Below are 19,903 nucleotides of genomic sequence, written 5' to 3' on the forward strand. Positions count from 1 at the left end.
GTGTACATAAAAAATAAATAAATAAAAACTTTTATTTTTGATCTATATCAATAATAAAAACAAAGTTTTATTCTCTCTATAAAAAAAATTGTGTCCTGTGTCCGTCTTTCTGAAGAAGACCCACGTTAAAACGGAAATTTGTTTCAGCTAAAACCAGGTAAGGAGAAAATCACATCATTTGATCTTTTAAGGCACTTAAGTGGAAAGAAGATTGATTTTAGGTTCTTAAATAAGCATTGCAATTTAAGATGCTCTCTGGTATGAATACTAATCTGTCTTCCAATGAAATGTCTGTCCCATAGCAGTGTGAATTCTGGGTGTCTAGAAAGAAAGTCGATTCATGTTCCCCTGCCTCCAGGAATCCCATTAATAATTATTATTGCACACACAAAAAAATCAGTTATGCTGTTTCTATGATTTTTCTAAATATTCTTGTAGGAGATAACATATGTAATGTAAGCTCATGGAAGAAACTGTAGATCCTAAACAGATAAACCTCACACATTCTATTTTGGCAAATTTAGGGGGCAGATATCATTTGGAATAAAAGGCAGGGAAATGTCGCCGCCTTGGGAAGAAAGAATCCTACAGATGTCAGTCTCAAGAACTGGAACAATGGGATCTATATGAGTTGTGGAGGGAAAGAGAACTTTTTTTTTTTTTTTTTTTTTTTTTTTACAGAGACAGAGAGAGAGTCAGAGAGAGGGACAGACAGACAGGAACTGAGAGGGATGAGAAGCATCAATCATCAGTTTTTGTTGTGACACTTTAGTTGTTCATTGATTGCTTTCTCATATGTGCCTTGACCGTGGGCCTTCAGCAGACTGAGTAACCCCTTGCTAGAGCCAGCGACCTTGGGTCCAAGCTGGTTAGCTTTTGCTCAAACCAGATGAGCCCGCACTCAACCTGGCGACCTTGGGGTCTCGAACCTGGGTCCTCTGCTTCCCAGTCCGACGCTCTATCCACTGCACCACTGCCTGGTCAGGCGAGAACTTTTTTTTAATACCTCATTCCTCAATGAAAATTTGAACACTGACATTTTAAGCTATCATTAAAAAATATATACCCAAAGATTTATCCAAATAAAATGTGTAGTACTAAGGTAATATATACTGCAGCCTGCCAAACCTATGACCTGAACCCTTCCCAAAGGTTTGAGACTTCATTCAGAGTTTTCATGTTGGAGGTTTACATGACTCAGAATTTAAAAGTGTCTCCTATTGGATGAGACCACTGCAGAACGTGCCTCCCTTTAGCATACTCTTACCAAAAACGACAGGACCGGAAAGGGGAAAGTGGTGTTTTTCCTCGGGAAGCAGAGTTCCACTTCCTTCCTGTCTGCCTTCAGCAAGCTCTGGCACAGAGCATGCTTGTGGACCTCCTGGCCAGGAACCGCCCATTCTAGAATGGAGACCCCCCCCCGCCCCCCACTAACAATGCTCTTTCTTTGAACCATAAAAATAATTTTTAAAGGACAGCTGTCCATTCAAACATACAAAACCAGTTCATTTCTCAGGTTAAAATTGTCACATGACACAACACAACAGTTTTTAACTGCATCCCAGGTCCTGTGACTGCCAGTTAGAAGCACGAGGAACTAAGGAAAGTCAAGAGGTCCAAATGGGGTCATCACAGAGGCTTAAGTCCACAGGGGGGCGATGAGCTGACAGAGAGTGCCTTGCAGCTCATAGTCCTCTGCTGCAAGGTCGGTCCTGTGAACTGCAATCTTGCTGAACGGGACTCCCATCCAAGCATGTCTGCGTCACAACACACACCGTGTTGGGGGATGATTTCACACCACCTCCCTGACCCAAAACAGAAGTTCTCAACAGGCAGGTTTTCACTGATTTCTCTTTTTTTTTTAGGTGTTTGGTACTCTTCCATTTTGTCTTCAATGTGAACTTATTTTTCTAGGGGGCGTGGCCCAGGTGTAGAGGACTTTAAAACTGAGGTTGACCTGATGAACAATGAGAAAGGAAACCCTCCAGTCCTAGCAGAAAGAACCAATTCATGGGCAGCCGTACCTGTCTCAACAGGTACTGTCCCTCCCTCCTCACAGGCAGGCAAGAAAAGGGTGGGGAGGGAACAGCCTGGGGTGAAATGAAACCATACTGAGGTTTGTTCATATGTTTTTTACTATGTGTAGTGTTCCGAAGTTTCATAAAGGACCCCTCCCCAAGTCCCTGACTCCCTCCACGCCCCTCAACATTTGAGAGTTTAAAAGAGTACAGCATTCTTCAGCATTGACCATAACTCAGATCATCAGGGGAAACATCATTATACCTGTAATAAAAATAATATTTCTTAAATATCCTCATCCCTTTATGTATGCCTCAAGCTCTCCTTGAATTCATAATAATGTCCTAGTGACTGGGAGCCCCAGAGAAGTGACCATATCCTAGTGGCTTACAAAATCAAATAAGCATTTGCAGAGCAGTTGCTGTGACAGGGACACTTAGGTCATTTTTCCAGGGACAACTGCCACTGACTCCAGTGCTGAAGAAGCTATTTGAGTTCCAGATACGAGAGGATCCACTTGACCCAATGCGAACATTCTAGAACATGCTGGTTGTGAGCTCTGACAAAGAAAAGGAACCATAGAACTTTTTCCCGGCCAATCAGGAACCAGACTTTTCATTTCTAACGAAATTTCTAAGTGCCGGTTGAGAAAATGACACGGTGGTATTAAAACTGACGTCCTCTTGTTAACTTGGCTTTAGGCTTTCTAACAAAAGGGCTTTCGGTTCAGAGGGTGCCTGCCACAGTCTTCCTCGGAGCCAGTGAGAGCTGGGAGGGCTTGCGCCCCGTCTCCCGCTAGAAAAGCCCAAGACATCTGAGAGATGGAGAAAAGAGAACTAAAGGTAAGGAAATAGAAAACTTTGATCCTTTCCTTCCCAAGTTCCACTGGTAACTAAATGTCTGTGAGCCCTGGGCAGCAGAAACACTGAGGGGCTGTCTCCACAAACCTCCTAGAACAGGCATGGCCAACATACGGCCCGCCTGCGTAATGAGTTTATGCGGCCTGCAATTAAATTTTTAATATTCGCCGCACGACGTACTGTGGAAATGAAATAAGTGGTACTTTTAAATCATTATACATAAACTACGATATCTTCAATAATCTTCAGTTCAACTTATATTTGTGAACAAACTTTTTCTTTAATGAATCTAAATAAAAGTACAACAAGATCAAGATCGAATGATTTACATTTGGAGGCTGTGTTAAGAGTAGCTACTACAAGTATAGAACCAGATATTTAAAAAATTATAGGCGATACAAAGCGTCTCCACACGTCACATTAGTCTTTTTGTTAACTTATTGTACTAAATTACTTACATTTATTCATAAACAAATTACATAATAAAATTTTGTTTACTTAAATGAATCGTTTTTATATTTAACATTTTTAAATTTTAATATTTTGTCCGGCTCATGAAAAAAGTTTTCTTTCTAATCTGGCCCGGGGGCAAAAACTGTTGGCCACGCCTGGGCGAGAAGCTGAGAGCTGCCAGGAAATAAGGAAACGACTTCTGCTCTTTGTTTGCAGATATGGACGCCTTCAGTGGTTTGGGAGTATGTGACACTTCTATCCTTGTCATCCTAGACCAGGGGTAGTCAACCTTTTTATACCTACCGCCCACTTTTGTATCTGTTAGTAGTAAAATTTTCTAACCACCCACCGGTTTCACAGTAATGGTGATTTATAAAATAGGGAAGTAACTTTACTTCATAAAATTTATAAAGCAGAGTTACAGCAAGTTAAAGCATATAATAATAATTACTTACCAAGTACCTTATGTCATATTTTCGCTAAGTTTGGTAGAATAAATCTTTATAAAACAACTTACTATAGTTAAATATTTTTATTTATACTTTGGTTGCTCCGCTACCACCCACCATGAAAGCGGGAACGCCCACTAGTGGGCTGTAGGGACCAGGTTGACTACCACTGGCCTAGACTTTGAAAAAACATGGTGCTGACCAACATCTGTTTTATAACTCAACATTTTTTTTAAAAATTCAGAAAATTGATATGGGAATCTTTGGTTCTTTCTGTTCCATGAGATTCTGAAGTTGATTTTTGCAAATTGTGAATTCATTTTAAACCATGAACCCCACTCACAGGAATATAAGATTGCTGAGAAAGAAAAGCAGTCCTATATAACGTGATAGAGTCTGTACCTGAATAATTCAAAGGGGCACATCGGCCACCTCTGCTACCAGCATGCACACGCGTTTTCATTGGGTTTTTTATGCTCTGAGTTACCGTTGAATCGCAATCCTATTGACATACTAAGAATGAATGAGTCAGGACTATGAACTGCTACTCCCGTTGTTGTTAATCAGAAACAAACTTTATAGTATTTCACATCAGGTCCTGACTTTCAGCCCCGGTCCCCATCCTCAATGCCCCTGTGAACAGGAGCCATCAGCAGGCACAGGGTGAAGAACCCCCTAGCCAACCCAGGGAACAGAAGGACATCAGGATCCTCATGACAGGGACGGAGAAGTTGCTGAAGTGGGTTACAGCTGGTGACAGACTCTTTCTATATATATTTTTTTATTTTTCTAAAATGAGAAGCGGGGGGAGGGGAGCAGAGACAAGACTTGCGCATGCACCCAACCAGGATCCACCCACCACACCCACTAGGGGGCGATGCTCTGCCCATCTGGGGCATTGCTCCGTTGTAGCTGGAGCCATTCCAGTGCCTGAGGTGGAGGCCATGGAACCGTCCTCAGTGCCTGGGCCAACTTTGCTCCAATGGAGCCTTGGCTGTGGGAGGGGAAGAGAAAGACAGAGAGGAAGGAAAGGGGGAGGGGTGGAGAAGCAGATGGGCGTTTCTCCTGTGTGCCCTGGCCCAGAATCGAACCCGGAACTTCCACACTCCAGGCCGACTCAACCACTGAGCCAGCTGGCCAGGGCTTCAGACTATATTTTTAAAGCTACAAATAACACTGTGGAAAAACTAGCCTTTCAGGCTTTTGAGGGCCTATGTATCAGCTCTTTTCTGTCCCTGGAGTGCTCTTCCCCCAGGAGTCGGGGTTATTCCCTTACCACCTAAAAGTCTTCTTAGCTTAGATGTTACCTTTCCCATGAGACCTACCCTGACCCCCCTACTTAATACCATTGCTTTTTTACCTTCTACATTATAGCTTTTATTACCTTCTCCTTTTGTCTCTTATCTGTCTTCTCCTGCTAAAATGGAAGCTCCACAAGGTCTAGGACCTTTGTCCCTTTTAGCCATAATCCAGTCTCTGTCACATAATTGTCTCTGCTCACAAAAATTAGGGGATCAGGGAATGTGCAGATACTCCAGTACTTTCAGCCTTTTGTAGAGTGCATTTTCACCAATGAAATAAAAGTTAGTTTTGCATCTCATTTGCATAATTGAACAACTTTCTTTGACTTGTCATTTGCTTTTCTGATGTTCTTGTTTAATAAAAAAAAATTAAATGCTTTTTTTATGGCTTCATTGTCATTTTGAAATATCCCCTAATTTTTGTGAGTTTAGTTAGTGCTTACTTAATAAAGATCTGTTGAATGAATTCCTGAGGCCAAACATCGCGAAATGTGAATGGTAGAAATTAAGCAGAGATAGGCCAAGATGAACAGTATATATTTGGTTAGATGTTGGGGGTGTTCTCAGTCTCCTCGACTTGAAAATGAAAGTAATACCTGTACGGCAGGACCAGTAAGAGAAAGAGGTAAGATAATATATTATATGTAAAGTGCCCAACACCATGCCTGATACACACTGGGTGCTCAAAAATGTAACTGTTATAATTTATCAAATGCCAGTGTGCTGTGTCCTTCCTGCATTTGTGGAAACTCAGCTACTTCCCAAACCACAATTCAGGAACAATCCCAGGATGCTTAGTGAAGCTCATTATAAAAGGGAATATCAGTAATTTCCACAAGGTGGCACTGTGTCCCAGCCCGTTGCCCAGCCTTCAGCCTTTCTGGGATATCGTAAAGCTGTGTGACTGATGCCCTCTGCTGGTTTGTTTTTGTTTTTCTTGACCTTGAGCCTTTGGCTTAGAAGGTGTAAATGATGGCTCAGGGCGCTTCCTCTAATATGCTCACAGGAAGTCCCACATCCAGTTTAAGCCAGCCGCCCAAAGTCTCCCTGGGGAAGTGTGCAGAACTGACACAGGACGCAGGCTTAACACCGACACCAGTCTGCTCACCACGCTACATGCAGACCCCCTCACCGCCTCCAGCTACATGCCAGTAATCCAACAGCCACATCGCGCCCCCAGATAACGCACACCTCCCCGGACCGCTCTACCTGACCTTGATCCCTGCACCCCAGCTACCATCCCTGGCTTTGTTTGGGAGCGATGAGCCCCCCACCCAACCCTCCTCGCTCTTCCTTGCCTCTGCCAACCTCCAGCCTTACCTGTAACTTAAGCACATCTTAAGTGAGCCTCTTCATTCTTCGTATATATATATATATATATATATATATATGGCTATTTTTTTTAATCTGCATTTTTCCTCAAAACCTTTTTGGGATCCATTTATATCCCCAGCCTGTGAAACTTCTTGGCGTTACATGAAGAAAGTGTGTAGAATTGTATTTTCATTTGTCTTAAACTTTCCCTGCTCAATTTCGAAAGGGTTCTGCTCCCCTATGCCACGATTTGGGAAATTCATCCACATGCACCTGCACCTATGACCTGGCTCTAGCAGTGACTGCGTATATGTGACCGTGACCGTGACCGTGTCTAGCAGTGACTGTGTACGCGTGACCACGTCTAGCAGTGACTGTATATGTGACCATGACCGCATCTAGCAGTGACCATGTACCCGTGACGAGCTCTAGCAGTGACTGTATATGTGACCGTGACCGCATCTAGCAGTGACCATGTACCCGTGACGAGCTCTAGCAGTGACTGTGTATGTGACCGTGACCACGTCTAGCAGTGACCGTGTACCCATGACAAGCTCTAGCAGTGACTGTATATGTGACCGTGACCACGTCTAGCAGTGACCATGTACCCGTGACAGGCTCTAGCAGCGACTATGTACCCGTGACCACATCTAATAGTGACCGCGTACCCATGACAGGCTCTAGCAGTGACTGCGTATATGTGACCGTGACAGCCTTTAGCAGTGACTGCGTACCCACGACAGCCTCTAGCAGTGACCGCGTACCTGTGATGGGCTCTAGCAGTGACTGTCTCCCTAGCTGCCCTCAGCTGCAGTGGTCCATTCCCTACTCCGTTTTCATAGGCCAGCCTCTTTTCCTTTCAATTCTTACCATTTTTATTTTCTAGTCATTCGTTCAAATTAAAACCAGTGCTCAGGGCAGTTTTGAGAGGTCTGTGTTCAGAGAAATGAAAACATAACTTCTAATGAAAACTAGTGCCCTGATGAGGTCTGATTTCAAATTAATCTCTAGAGAGAAGGGCTAGTACAGGAACTCACCCCCGTGCATGATGTCCTGAGGAACCAGGCATTCTGGGGACACTGAATGCACACTGCCTCTCCTCTCTGCCCACAAGTCTCCTACATATCAACTTAGTAACAACAGCAGTGACAGCTAAACACTAATGCAGGGCTGTGCCCTGCGTTCTCCGAAGCACTTCACGTCTATCTCATTTAACCATCGTAATGCTAGAGGTCCGTTCGTTCCCACTTCCCAGATGAAAAACCAGAAGCGCACGGGGTGGGCGGTAACTAGCCTATGCTTTGAGCTCTGACTCCTCCACAAGTCATCTGGCCTGTGTGCTCATTACCCGCAGCATGAAGCCCAAACCCCCAAACAGTCACAGACCCCTAAGCGTTACTCACGCCTCCCATTCCAGCTTTTCCTCAAACCCTCATGACGCCAACCTCCCACCTGCGTGCTTATGCTCAGAACAGACGTGCCTCCGTGGTAGGTGTGTTCCCATGCAGGGGTGTGTGAGGGCCTGAGGTGACAGAATCCACAAGTCAGATTTCATAATTTAAGAAATGTTTATATCCTGCTCACAAAAATTAGGGGATATTTCAAAATTAATATGAGGCTATAAAATAGCCCCTAATCTTTGTGAGCAGTTGTAGCGATTGGGGTTTCACTTGGAACTTTATTCGGCATTCTAAAGATCGGAAGACAGGCCCAAATTCCGACTAGACGCGCAGCCCGGGTGGAGGTGTGTTCGCTCCCGTGGACGGCATGCTCCCTCATGTCAGGCTGTCAGGCTTGCTGTCAGCCACACCAGCCTCACCTGCCACTCACTTACTGACCCGGCTCCAAAAGGCCTCTGCTGCCCTGCCCTAAGACCATCGTTTGCCCACTTAAATCAGTGCGCCTGACCTCCAACACTAACCTCAGAAGCCATCTCCTCTAGTAAGTATTTCCTAACACTCCAGCTCAAGTTGACCTCCAGCCTCTTGGAATTCCCCCAGAACTGTGCTGTGTATTATACCACAGCCATGCTTCACTAGGAACTAAGTAGGGACCCTGAGGTCAAGGTTAAGCAACCAATTCTGTAGTTTCAGGCACAAAACTGGACATGGCACCCTGGGTCCTAGGATCTGAGCTCCAGATAAATAATGGAGCCTGCAGTCGTACATAGAAAAGGGTAGAGAAGTGACTCGATTCTCTCTCTCTCTCACTTCACTCACACCCTTTTATTATCTCTTCGCACTTCATGCCCCTTCTGTCTGCTTACAGAAAAACCATGACCCAATTTGCTGAAAATGTTGTTATTTTTTAATAAATAGGGACCTGCCACTGCATGGGTTACAGTGAGGATCCGTGAGGGCCCTGGATCAAGGACAAGCACCTTTATTTCCAGCCTTTGGTTCACTACTTCTTTTGATCTGCGTTCGCCCACCCACATCAGCCCACGGCTTCCAGCATGGAACTCTGCCATCCATGGAATCCTGCTTGGGAGGCTGGTCGTCCCACCCGCCTGAGCAGTGGGAGGGTGGGCCCAAACTCAGCTGAGGAACCTGGACAAGTCTTCTTTGATCTCAGCCTCATCCCAAGGCCCGTGAATGTTTTCTTTAAAAAGCTGCAGGCGGATGAGATAGAAAGGGCAGAGGCAGGAAATGGCCACGAGCAGAAGGGCAAAGAGGGTGGCCCCCACCCCACTAATGGACAGCAGGCCCCCCAGGGTCGCCAACGCAAAGAGCAGCGTGACCACCACGTAGCAGCGGGGAGTACATGCCTTCAGTTTCTTCTGTAACATGGGCCACAGGGCAAACATCTGGATGGCAAAGGTCACCATGATGAAGGCATGCAGGGACCGGGGCAGGCGTGAGGCCAGGCAGACAGAAGCAAAGATGGCCATGTTCAAGGACAGGGTGCTGGACACAATGGCAGCATTGGCCCCGTAGTCGAAAAAGATGAGGTGGCCCAGGAGCATGAAGACAGACATGGCATAGACGGTGTCAGTGCTGACAGACTCCGTCAAGGTCTTCAGCACCGGCGAAAACCCATACGTGAAGGTGATGAAGACCAGGGTGCTCTTCAGGTCAGCCCACCGGGTCCGGCCGCTCCTCCTCCGCCCTTTCCCTCCATCAAGGAGATCGAACAGAATATAGCCAATCAGCGACAAGGCCAGGCCGCTCCCAAAAAGCCAATGGGGGGCCAGGAGCCCCAGGTCCATATACCACCAGACGACCCCAAACACACAGACACTGCACAGCTGCTGTACCACCACGCTGGCCTCGAAGACCACAGCCCAGTACTGGTACTTCCGGGCGTGGATGTTCTTCCGCAGCTCTTCCAGGAACCGCTGGTCCACGTAGTTATCCGGGAAGGGCTGTTGCTCGTACAGGACCTTCCGCCACTTGGGCTTGGTGGTGTCCGTGGCACCTTGGGCGCACGTTCTCTTCTCCCCTGAACTCAGCCCAGTTCTGTTTTTCGCTGCAGACGTCCTCCTGGTTCTCATTCTTTATCAAGTTATGGAATAAGACCTCAAAGGCAGCCACCCAGGCGAGGCCCGCGAGAGACGAGCCTCTTCTCCCAGGCTGCACAATACGGCCAGGTTCCTAGAAAGAGACAGACCCGTGAACCTTAAAACATGTGAAGGTCAAGGGCAGGGCTGGGTTAAAAGCAAACCAGCTCATTTTATTAAAAGCCTGAGCGAGGCCCTGGCCGGTTGGCTCAGTGGTAGAATGTCGGCCTGGTGTGCAGGAGTCCCGGGTTCGATTCCCTGCCAGGGCACACAAGAGAAGCGCCCATCTGCTTCTCCACCCCTCCCCCTCTCCTTCCTCTCTGTCTCTCTCTTCCCTTCCCGCAGCCAAGGCTCCATTGGAGCAAAGTTTGCCCAGGCACTGAGGATGGCTCCATGGCCTCTGCGTCAGGTGCTAGAACGGCTCTGGTTGCAACAAAGCCACGACCCAGATGGGCGGAGCATGCCCCCTGGTGGGTGTGCCCCGTGGATCCTGGTCAGGCGCATGCGGGAGTCTGTCTGCCTCCCCATTTCCAACTTAAGAAAAATACAAAAAATAAAAATAAATAAATAAATAAAAGCCAGAGTGAAATCAATGTGGTGGCCCTTTTATAATTATGGACATTGAAATTTCCTTTCCCAGTTCAAATGATCACACCTTTGGATAATGACAAACATCTGTCGGCTATCACTCAACTGAGGGCTACCACATGCTTCTTTCTTGGCCTCTCCTCAACCCAGCAAGTTGCTGTTAGTCCCAATTTAACCAGGAAAAAAGGCGGAGACCCAAATTGCTCAGGGAACTTTCGCCCAAGTGAACAGTGGCCAAGTCTCACCCCAAAGCCTGTGCCTCCCTCCAAACCAGCTCCCCACTGCAGATCCACCCATCCCTGCCCCCTGGAGTCGATGCATGGGCTCAGAGCGCCCCTAGCCGCTGCAACTTATGCAAATAAATGTGGACAGGACCCAGAGCCCCGAGTGGGTTCCCAAAGGCTTCTGCTATTGATAATGTCCGAAGAAGGTTGCAGGAAGCTCCACCGGACACCCAGGGAGAAAATAGAGACCCTTTTACAGAATTCTCTGCGCTCGCAGGCATGAGCGCCATGGTTCATTCGTGCAAAACCAAGGACTCCAGGAAACGGAAGCTCCTCAATTCCTTCCTCATCCTCAAAAGCCGGCATCCCACTTACAACGGCGAAAGTCTGATGGGGATCGGGGACGGATCACCACGGGAACACCGGGAATCACACATGTCAGCAAACGTGCGAAGGACCCGCCTGTCCGGTCCCACCTCCCTGGCGGACCCTGGCGTCCCTCATCGCAGCAAGGACATCGGCCCGCCGGTCGGGGACAGCGCCGGGGCGGGACGGTGACCCTGGGACACCCGGTCCGCCCCGCCCCTCCGGGCCTCCCCCGCTCCCCCCACCTCGCCGGGACGGAGGCCCGGAAACACCGACTCCCTCTCGGAACCCATCTGCCCACCAGTCTGTAGGGGTGCGCTGCCGGGAAGGGCGGACACCCACCTTCTTCCCCATCCGGGGCGCCGGGGGCGGCCACGGCCGAGCACTTCCGGGTTCGCCGCAGCCTCCACGCCCAGCGCCCCTCCCTCGCCGGCGCTCGCTGCTGCCCCTCGTGGCCCTCCCCGGGACTTCGCGGTAGCTCTGCGAGGACCGCACGCAGGGACAGCATCCCCGAGACCCGGACCTGGCGTCCAGAGAGCTGGGGCCGCAAGGAGAACGGGAACCACGGCAGTTTTATTGAGCTCCTAGTATGAAGTCAGGCCCGCGGCCGGGGACTGCCCCGGATCCGTGCTTTCATTCCTGCAAGGTGCTGGTGACGCCGCCGTGCACGAAACCCGCAAAACCCCCTGCTCTCCGGGGCCTCTCCGCCCTGGGCGTCGCCTGGGATGGGAAGGCCGTCCCGCTGGTCATGGGGGACAAACCTGAGGCTCAGGTTGTGGCTGGTCCGAGGCCACCAAGCTGGGAAGTGGGTTCACCGAGGTTAATGCCCAGCTGTCCACAGTCCACCAGGCGCCTCTCCCCTCTCTGCCTCCTAGGGGGACGCGGGGGTGGGGGCGGACAGTCAGCGGAGTGCATGGAGGTACTCGAGGTTGCGTTAACAGGTGGACGTGGCCCAGAAGCAGATAGACGGACAACACAGGATGCGGTGGCCACAGAAGTCGGAAACCCTGAGTCCCTTCTCTGGCGCCGGGACTCTACAAACCGGCTGACTTTTCGTGTCTTCACCTGTAAAAGGGGGCAACGCTGTTGGCTCTCAGCTGCTGTATGGGAGACCCAGAAGAGCGGCTATAAGACACAGAAACATACTGACTGTTGTCTGGCTGCTGGCGGCTCGCTCTGGTCACCACAGTGGTGGCCAGGGCCAGCGCGGGGAATTCTGCAAAATGGTCTCTTTCTATTTTCTCCCCAGATGTCCACTCCCAAGTTTGACAAGATTCCCTGGCTTAGCCAGGCCAGCCTCAGAAACAAGCCCCTTGTGCTCAGCCTCCCGAAAAGGTAACAGCTGGGCGCTCGGGACAAAGGTTGCAAAAAACGTCTCACAGAAGATGATTTCGTGGGAAGAGGAGGTGGGGGTGACAGAGGGACATGTCTGGGCCGTGGAGAAACCCACGTCCAGCATCCAAAACGCAGCCGCAGCCTGGGTTTCTGGGACAGAAGTGATCACCGAGGGCAGGTGGGGCTGGCGGAGGTGACACAGAGCTCACATCACCTTCCTTCCCGCCACCACCGCGCAGCCAGTGGTCAAGAGACAGTTGCCCCTGAAAACTGCCTCCCAGTACACGTTTATCCTCCTGCCTTTTCTCCTCTGTTTTAGTTTGAGCTGTTCAGAGTTTAACCATCAATAGTTGAGAACCATAAATTCCTGTCTCCATAGAGTAGCCAGGAGACTACTGTCCTCCATCCTGCCCCTTCCACACCAACTGCTCGGGAACAAGTTCTGTTTTTCAAAATCAGGGGGATTGTATTGGAGGTAACCCCCCCCCCCTTGCCATGCTGCCGCTTGAAATAACTGGGTTTCCTCATTCCTCCCAATTTCTGCTCCCTGGGTGTGGTGGGACCCCGTGCTCTGGGAGGGGAGGGCCAGGAGGCAAGTTCACAGGCACCTCAGATGAAAGGTGGGCCTGACCAGGCGGTGGCACAGTGGATAGAGTGTCGGACTGGGATGCGGAAGACCCAGGTTCGAGACTCCAAGATCGCCAGCTTGAGCGCGGGCTCATCTGGTTTGAGCAAAGCTCACCAGCTTGGATCCAAGGTCGCTGGCTCGAGCAGGGGGTCACTCAATCTGCAGAAGGCCCACGGTCAAGACACATATGAGAAAGCAATCAATGAACAACTAAGGTGTCGCAACCAAAAACTGATGATTGATGCTTCTCATCTTTCTCCGTTCCTGTCTGTCTGTCCCTATCTATCCCTCTCTCTGATTCTCTGTCTCTGTAAAAAAAAAAAAAAAAAAAAAAAGATGAAAAGTAGGCTCCCTGACATGTGCAACACTGGCTGGAGAGGCTGTACTCTCTTAGAAGGGTTCTTCCTCCTGTTGGCAACTGTCACATACCTTCCTACCATAAATAAGGGACTCCCAGGGAGGGACAGTCTCTCCACTTCCCTCTTCAGTAACAGCGTGGCCTTGTCAGCTGCACCTGGCAAGAACCCCGTTCTCAGCAAGCAGCACTGTATTTGCAGAGCATGTATGAAGTGCTTGTTGCTTGGTTCAGTTGTTTTTACATAACTTTGAGTCTATCTGGAGAGTTTATAGGTATATAAACTCTAGTCAATGCCTTAATATAAAGCAGGCAGCCAGAGATTCAATAAACCCCAAGACTTGTTTATGAAATAAAAACACCGGTAATGTGGTTCTTATTGAGAGCTGTTAGCACTTGACGGAGCGGCCTGAGGAAGCACAGCTTAGCATCTTTGAGTTGGGGCCAGGGCACAGATCCACCTGACAGTGACAATCAGGTGGCAGAAAGGAGAAGAGCTGGCCAAAACGGGGACTGTTGTGGAGGAGACATCACCTCCCTGACAGGGGACAGCCTGCTCTCTGCCCCAGCCAATGTTGCCAGCAGGTATGTGACTCAAGTGGCCAGATCTTTCTGGTTTTTCTAACGAGGGTGAAAGTCTGGATTTGTATGTGAAATGGCTCATGTCTGACACCCAACAAGGGACCTTGTCCATGCGCATTAGACCTGCCCTACAGCCTGGAGCGAAGCATCCCTGTCATGGCTCCCAGCTCCCCTGTTCCCTGATTATACAGTTTGTGGGTGCTTAGAGGAGGCACACGGCAGGGGCTTGAACAAAGCAGGCCCAGCACACAACTGAGCGCCCTCAGAACCTGCTCACTTTCACGAGCAGGTCCTGGAGTGTCAGAGGGGACACTCAGCTGGGAAGGGAAGGGGTGGCTTTTCCTCCAGCCAGCCACGCTCAAGCAGGTCTCAGAGAGAATTAGCTGTGGTGGTCAGAGCAGCTATCCACGCGTCTGTACTGGAAGGAGCCAGACAGCAGTCTGAGCCCTTGTTAGGAGAAACGACACCTGCCTACCCCACAGGATTCTAAGACAGGCTGCACATCTGTGTGGCGCCCTGAGCTTCCGGAAGGACCTCTAGGCATGCGGGGGGCTTTTGAAAGGCTGGTTGGCTTGAGTGCCAACAGTTTCCAAGCATTAGAAACTCCTCCTCTGGCCAAAGCTCTCGGTTCCAAGCTGTTTATTCTTGACAAAAGACCTTGGTATGAAAATTCTGTATGTGCTTTAAGTATTAGCTAGCCTTGGACAAGCAGTTGTGAGAACTTTCTGGAAAAGAAACAGGAACATTTAGTGAAACGTGCTCAGCGCAGCCCCCGTGACAAGGCCTGGAGATGCACCTGGGGTTCGGAGAGGAGGGACCGGCTCTCAAGGCCCATGTCTGGACAGACCCACTGCCTCCGAGGGGGACTCTCAAGGGGGCCTGGCTCTGCTGAAGCCACGCTCATCCTCAGCCTCACAAGCCCTCGGGTCACACTGAGGTCTGTCTATCTGAGATGACTGTGTGCTAAAGCCTTCGACAGTGGCCCCTGGTCTCTCCAGGTCAGTTTCCGGTGTCAAGTCCAAGGAAGGAAGCCCACAGACCAAAGACAGAGGGAGTGGGGTTAGACCCACCTCCCAGCTCTCCTGGGGCCCAGGGCAATGGCGAGGCAAAATGAAACAATAAACGCCTTCCGGGCACCTAACCCCTTCCACGTTCCTTGTAATAAAGGAATGATGGCAGTGAAGTCTGTCCTCGTTAGAGGGGACAGGCATCTTGGCAAAACTAGCAGCATCTGAGTTTCCATTTCCTGGAGGCCAGGGTCAATGCCGCACACATAGGCCCCCTGCACACCTGGGCCCCAATATGGTAATGAAATGGACCACACCAGCCAGCAGTGTGGGGGGGCAGTGATATCACCCTAGGAAGAGCATCACCGTTTCACCTGTGACTGGAAAGAAAGTGCCAGAGAAAAAATGGTTGAGAGAGAAAATATTCCACGGGAAAAGGTGGGTGGATTGCTTCCATGGGCAGGGCCATGGGCTCCAAGATCGCAGGCCGGACTAGAGAGGATGGCACTTGTGAAACATCAGTCACTTCTATGCAGCCCTTCCTGGTGTATTTCACACATCACACATCTGCTTTATGATTTATGAACTGGTATTTTTCCCCCTGCCTCGATGTGTACACATCTCTGGCAGTCCACAGGTGGTGTCGGTCAGCTCCAAACAAAAGGGACAGAGAAGGCCCTGGCCGGTTGGCTCAGCGGTAGAGAGTCGACCTGGCGTGTGGGGGACCCGGGTTCGATTCCCGGCCAGGGCACATAGGAGAAGCGCCCATTTGCTTCTCCACCCCCCCCCTCCTTCCTCTCTGTCTCTCTCTTCCCCTCCCACAGCCAAGGCTCCATTGGAGCAAAGATGGCCCGGGCGCTGGGGATGGCTCCTTGGCCTCTGCCCCAGGCGCTAGAGTGGCTCTGGTCACGGCAGAGCGACGCCCCCTGGTAGGCAGAGCGTCGCCCCTGGTGGGCGTGCCGGGTGGATCCCGGTCGGGCGCATGCGGAAGTCTGTCTGACTGTCTCTTCCCGTTTTCAGCTTCAGAAAAATACAAAAAAAAAAAAAAAAAGGGGACAGAGAAGCCGAAGTCAGGGTGGAGCCATCTTTGGGGGCTCCAAATGGCCTGGGACGTCCAGCATTGGGAGTGAGGACAGGGGTGTCCCTTGGCTTCTCTCTGCACCAGCGAAGGGTCTGGCTCAGCACGCCGGACGCTGTGGCTCTCACGTGCTCCCGTTTTGGTCACTCAGATACCCCCACGCCTCTGCTGCTTTCCTGATTCCGTCCACGAAGGATATGAATCTGCCAAACTTGTTTCAAGTTCCAAATGACTTCTCTAAGGTACTCAAATTTTTTCTTTAACTGCAAAGAAACCAATAGCAGTTTCAGGATGACACAAATAGGACTCCAAAGGCACTTCCTGTCTGTCTCGTTAGCCCAGCCGGGGCCTGGGACCTTGTGGGTGTTCCATAGACATTTGCAGAATGAAAAGGATGTGCTCCCATGCCCCTCCCCCCCATCTCTAGTGCCTTTGGGGGCCCGTCTGCTACAACTAAGAATAAAGGCACGAGGCGAGATTCATCAAAAAGGGAAACCAAAAAGTTCAGGTGGAGGAATATGCCCTGAGACAGTCAGAGACTGCTTCCCAGCCTATCTAGAGCCAATCCTAGTTTCTGGGTCTCTAACCCCCTCCCGCCACCACGAATCCCTGTGTCCCTTACACACGTAGGACTTCACGTTAAAAACTCCTCATCTCCTTTCCGCCTCCCAGAAGTCAACCAGGCCTGGCTTCTGGGTGACACTCAGAGGCACTGGCTTCTCACAGGGTTCCCAGCCTTCACGGTGCTGTGAGGTCAGCACCTGCCCGAGGCAGAGGAAGAGAGAGAACTCTGGACAGCACTCTCAGTTTCTGCCCCTGAAAAAATCGGCTGGCATGTGCAGGGCTGTTGTAAGAAGTGCGGGAGGCACTGTCCCTAATGCCCTGGTGAGAGCCCGGTAACGGGCCACGTAATGATGACCGGTCGGGGGATAAGTTCTTTCAGAGCCCTTTTTATCTGGTTCAGTACAGATACAGGGATGAGCAAGTCAGTTTCCACCGACACAAATGACAGGGTGGATGGGACAGGCACGCAGCTGCCCAATATGTATGGGGGTGGGGGGAAAGGTCACCTGCGGGCTGGGGGAGGGGTGAGCAGAGGTGGAGCAAGAGAGGGGTCCAGAGGAAGTGGCATCTCCCTGGATTTGGAAGATATTATTTACACAAGTGCAGGAAGCAAGACCTGGAGACAAACTGAGGACGTGTTTGGAGCGCAGGAGGGACTCAGGCCAGCAGGGGACAGGCTTACCTAGAGGGGACCACGGAGGTGGGTGGGCCTGGCCATAGCACAGGAGGGGCAGGGGCAGGGCTGTGCGTCAGAGCGACCACATTCATCCCCCTGACACCGGGGACAGGCGCGTATGTGAGAGCGCCTGCTACCCTGACGGTGCGCTGAGCAGGGACCCACTAGGCTTGGCCACTGAGGCAGAACCAGCAAGCAGCCTTCTAGTCCCTCTGTCTCCTTAAGTTTCCTGTTTGGACAGCCTCACGCTGCCTCCGATCATCTCCTCATCCCAGGTTTGCTCTGGGTCTGGGTGCACCGTGCCATCCGAGGCATTCAGACTCCAGACACCCGGGAGGTGGGGAAGGAAGCGTTGCTAACGCCCGCCCCGGGACAGTGAGAGGTTGGGCTGTCTTTCATGGCTGCAATGCTCAGAGGCGGCCACTAGAGAGCAGTCCAGAGCAATGGCTGTCCAGGTTGGGCCAGTGGGCGGAGCCCAAGGGCCAGTCCCTGGGAGACTCAGTCACAAATCCATTACTGCTGCTGAGAAAAAAAGTCAGGTCTCTCGTTCTCTCTCTCGCTCCCCTCCCCTCCCCTCCCCTCCCCTCTCCTTTCTTCTCCTCTCCTCTCCCTCTCTCTCGGAGGCAAACTCTGACCTTTGCTGACATCTTACAGTTTTCAGCTGGACCTGAGGGTTAAATTGACCGAAGGCCAGTGAGCAGGAGAAAAAGCACACACGTTATTTATTGGAAGTTTTGTGCGACACGAGTGCCCTCCTAAAGAAACGAAGACCCAAACAAGGGGCAACACCTGCACGTTAAGAGACAGGGCTGACCAGGAGAGGCAGCCACACAGGGGGCTAAGGGAGAGAAGAATGATGTGAACAAGGTCTGTTTGCAGAGAATTGTCTCCGCTTCCTCCTCTGGTCCTTGGTAAAGAGGCGTCGCTTCCCTCCTGGCATAGGAGGGCCTCTTCCACTTGGGGTTTTATCTCCTACTTTTAGGAAGAAAAGGAGGAGGGTCAGAGTACCCTGCTTGCACCTGCGGATTTTATAACGTGCCTTGAGTTCAAAATCAGCCTTAGGCCAAAGTGGCGCGTTTGAGGGAGGCACATTCTGCCGCCCTGTGCAGCGAACCGGGGGCCCCGGTCCTGTTGGGACTCCTGGCAGGGACCTCGAGTGAGCTCCGTGCCTGTCACGTGAACTTAGCCCCAAATCTCCGCTGCCTGCAGGAAGGCCTGTGCGTGTCTGCTGTGCGGTACCCAGCTGCCACGGCTGCTTTCTGGAGAGAAAGGACGGGTCTCACGGGAGTGGACTGCCCTGGACACGCTGTCTCTTCCTTTATCCTCCCAGTTCCTTATCCTGCTGCCACGGGCCAGAGGTCCTGCCTGCTGGCTCCCTCCTCTTCACCCTCATGGGTGGCAGGGCAGAACTTGGGACACCCACAGCCAGGTAGCAGTCCTTCCTGCGGGGAGCTGCCCGGGCCACTCCAGGTGTGTGTGTGTCTGGAGCAGTGTTCTCTGGTGAGGGACAGAGAGGGGACAGAGGCTCAGAGACACACAGAGAGATAAGGAGATAAACCATAAAAATAAAATAAAAAAGGAGATGGGAGGGGAAAGGCAGAGCTCACAGAGAAGAAACAAATATAAGAAGCAGAGTCTAACCCCATCCCCCATCCCGACGCAAGCCTCTCCTGTGGAGCTGGCTTCTCTATCAGTCATGACTTCCACCTGCCCCAATACGGGCTCCTGACGCCCACAAGCAGCAAGTGTAATTTAATAGCTGCGTTATTGAGGCCAGGAGGCAGCTTACTCAGAGCTCCACGGCAGGCAGAGCGGGCGTGTGGGGGCCATCTGGAGGGCTGCCCGAGACCCTGCGCCCCCTATCGCACCTTCCGGGCCTGGCTGAACTGGCTAGAGCCCTCAGTCACTCGCAGAGGGTGACAGGCCACCCCACTCGGCATTCCTGCCCCCACCCCGTCTCCTCTCCCATCCGGGGGCGCTGTTCTCCAGGCTAATGAGTCAGAAGTAAAGGTGAGGGCATTACCTACTTTGTTTTTAGCAGACCTGTGACAGACAGCGGACACTACAGAGCGCAGAGACGGTGCAGAGACACAGCTGAGGACATACACAACAGGGCGACTTCCAGTGTTCTCACCACCGAGAGCTCTGTGGTTTCTCTCATGGACTCTCAATTTTCACAAGCTCGCGACCACCACAGAAACTACCCTGTATACGACTGAGTTTTCCTGCTGCGTATATTGTGCCAACATATAAACTACAAAGACAATTTTAAAGGGAGGTAATAATGACCGCTACTGACCTGAAATGACAGTTTAAGACATCAGGATGGTGGGGCCTTGGCTGTCCCTTATTTTGTGTATATGTTTGAAGTTTTTCATAGTGAACAATACAAATTCTAAAAACTACATTTAGCTTTATTGTTTAATGGGGATGGCTGGTATTTTCAAAGAGCAGGAAAATGTTTAATTATCAGTGGAGTTTTTTTGGGGGGTGAGTAATGTTGAAAATAGTTCTCTGAGCACCTCCTTTTGGATTCTAAGGGATGTAGGTAGGCATCATGGTGCCCTTATGTGGACCCTGAGTGTCCGCTGTCCCCTTTGACCCT

The 19,903-nt window shown here is 50.7% G+C and overlaps 2 protein-coding genes across 5 annotated transcripts in view; one reads left to right on the forward strand and one right to left on the reverse strand.

Annotated features, from left to right (window-relative positions):
- The first annotated feature begins 2,840 nt into the window (after window positions 1-2,840).
- The window catches only part of C2H1orf105 (chromosome 2 C1orf105 homolog), a 29,178-nt gene continuing 12,115 nt past the window's right edge, over window positions 2,841-19,903 (forward strand). The window contains exons 1-3 of the mRNA XM_066366025.1: window positions 2,841-2,861; window positions 12,323-12,408; window positions 16,210-16,300. Of these exons, the coding sequence (XP_066222122.1) occupies window positions 2,841-2,861; window positions 12,323-12,408; window positions 16,210-16,300 (198 nt within the window). The remainder of the gene's footprint in view (window positions 2,862-12,322; window positions 12,409-16,209; window positions 16,301-19,903) is intronic.
- PIGC (phosphatidylinositol glycan anchor biosynthesis class C) lies at window positions 8,600-11,515 on the reverse strand. 4 transcript variants are annotated; one of them, XM_066371520.1, is made up of 2 exons: window positions 11,416-11,515; window positions 8,600-9,989 (listed from the first exon to the last, which is right to left on the reverse strand). In XM_066371520.1, exon 2 carries the CDS (start codon window positions 9,887-9,889, stop codon window positions 8,933-8,935), a length of 957 nt encoding a protein of 318 aa, XP_066227617.1. In that variant the 5' UTR covers window positions 9,890-9,989; window positions 11,416-11,515; the 3' UTR covers window positions 8,600-8,932. The 4 variants fall into 4 exon arrangements, with proteins under 4 accessions (XP_066227617.1, XP_066227616.1, XP_066227619.1 ...); XM_066371519.1 differs by having other exon boundaries at window positions 11,319-11,425; XM_066371522.1 differs by lacking the exon at window positions 11,416-11,515 and adding an exon at window positions 11,375-11,393.

This window comes from Saccopteryx leptura, chromosome 2 (genome assembly GCF_036850995.1).
Source record: "Saccopteryx leptura isolate mSacLep1 chromosome 2, mSacLep1_pri_phased_curated, whole genome shotgun sequence".
Classification (NCBI taxonomy): Eukaryota; Metazoa; Chordata; class Mammalia; order Chiroptera; family Emballonuridae; genus Saccopteryx; species Saccopteryx leptura.

Excerpts from the sequence above, each read along its gene's own strand:
- PIGC (XM_066371520.1), bottom strand. The coding sequence starts at position 9,889 with ATGAGAACCAGGAGGACGTCTGCAGCGAAAAACAGAACTGGGCTGAGT.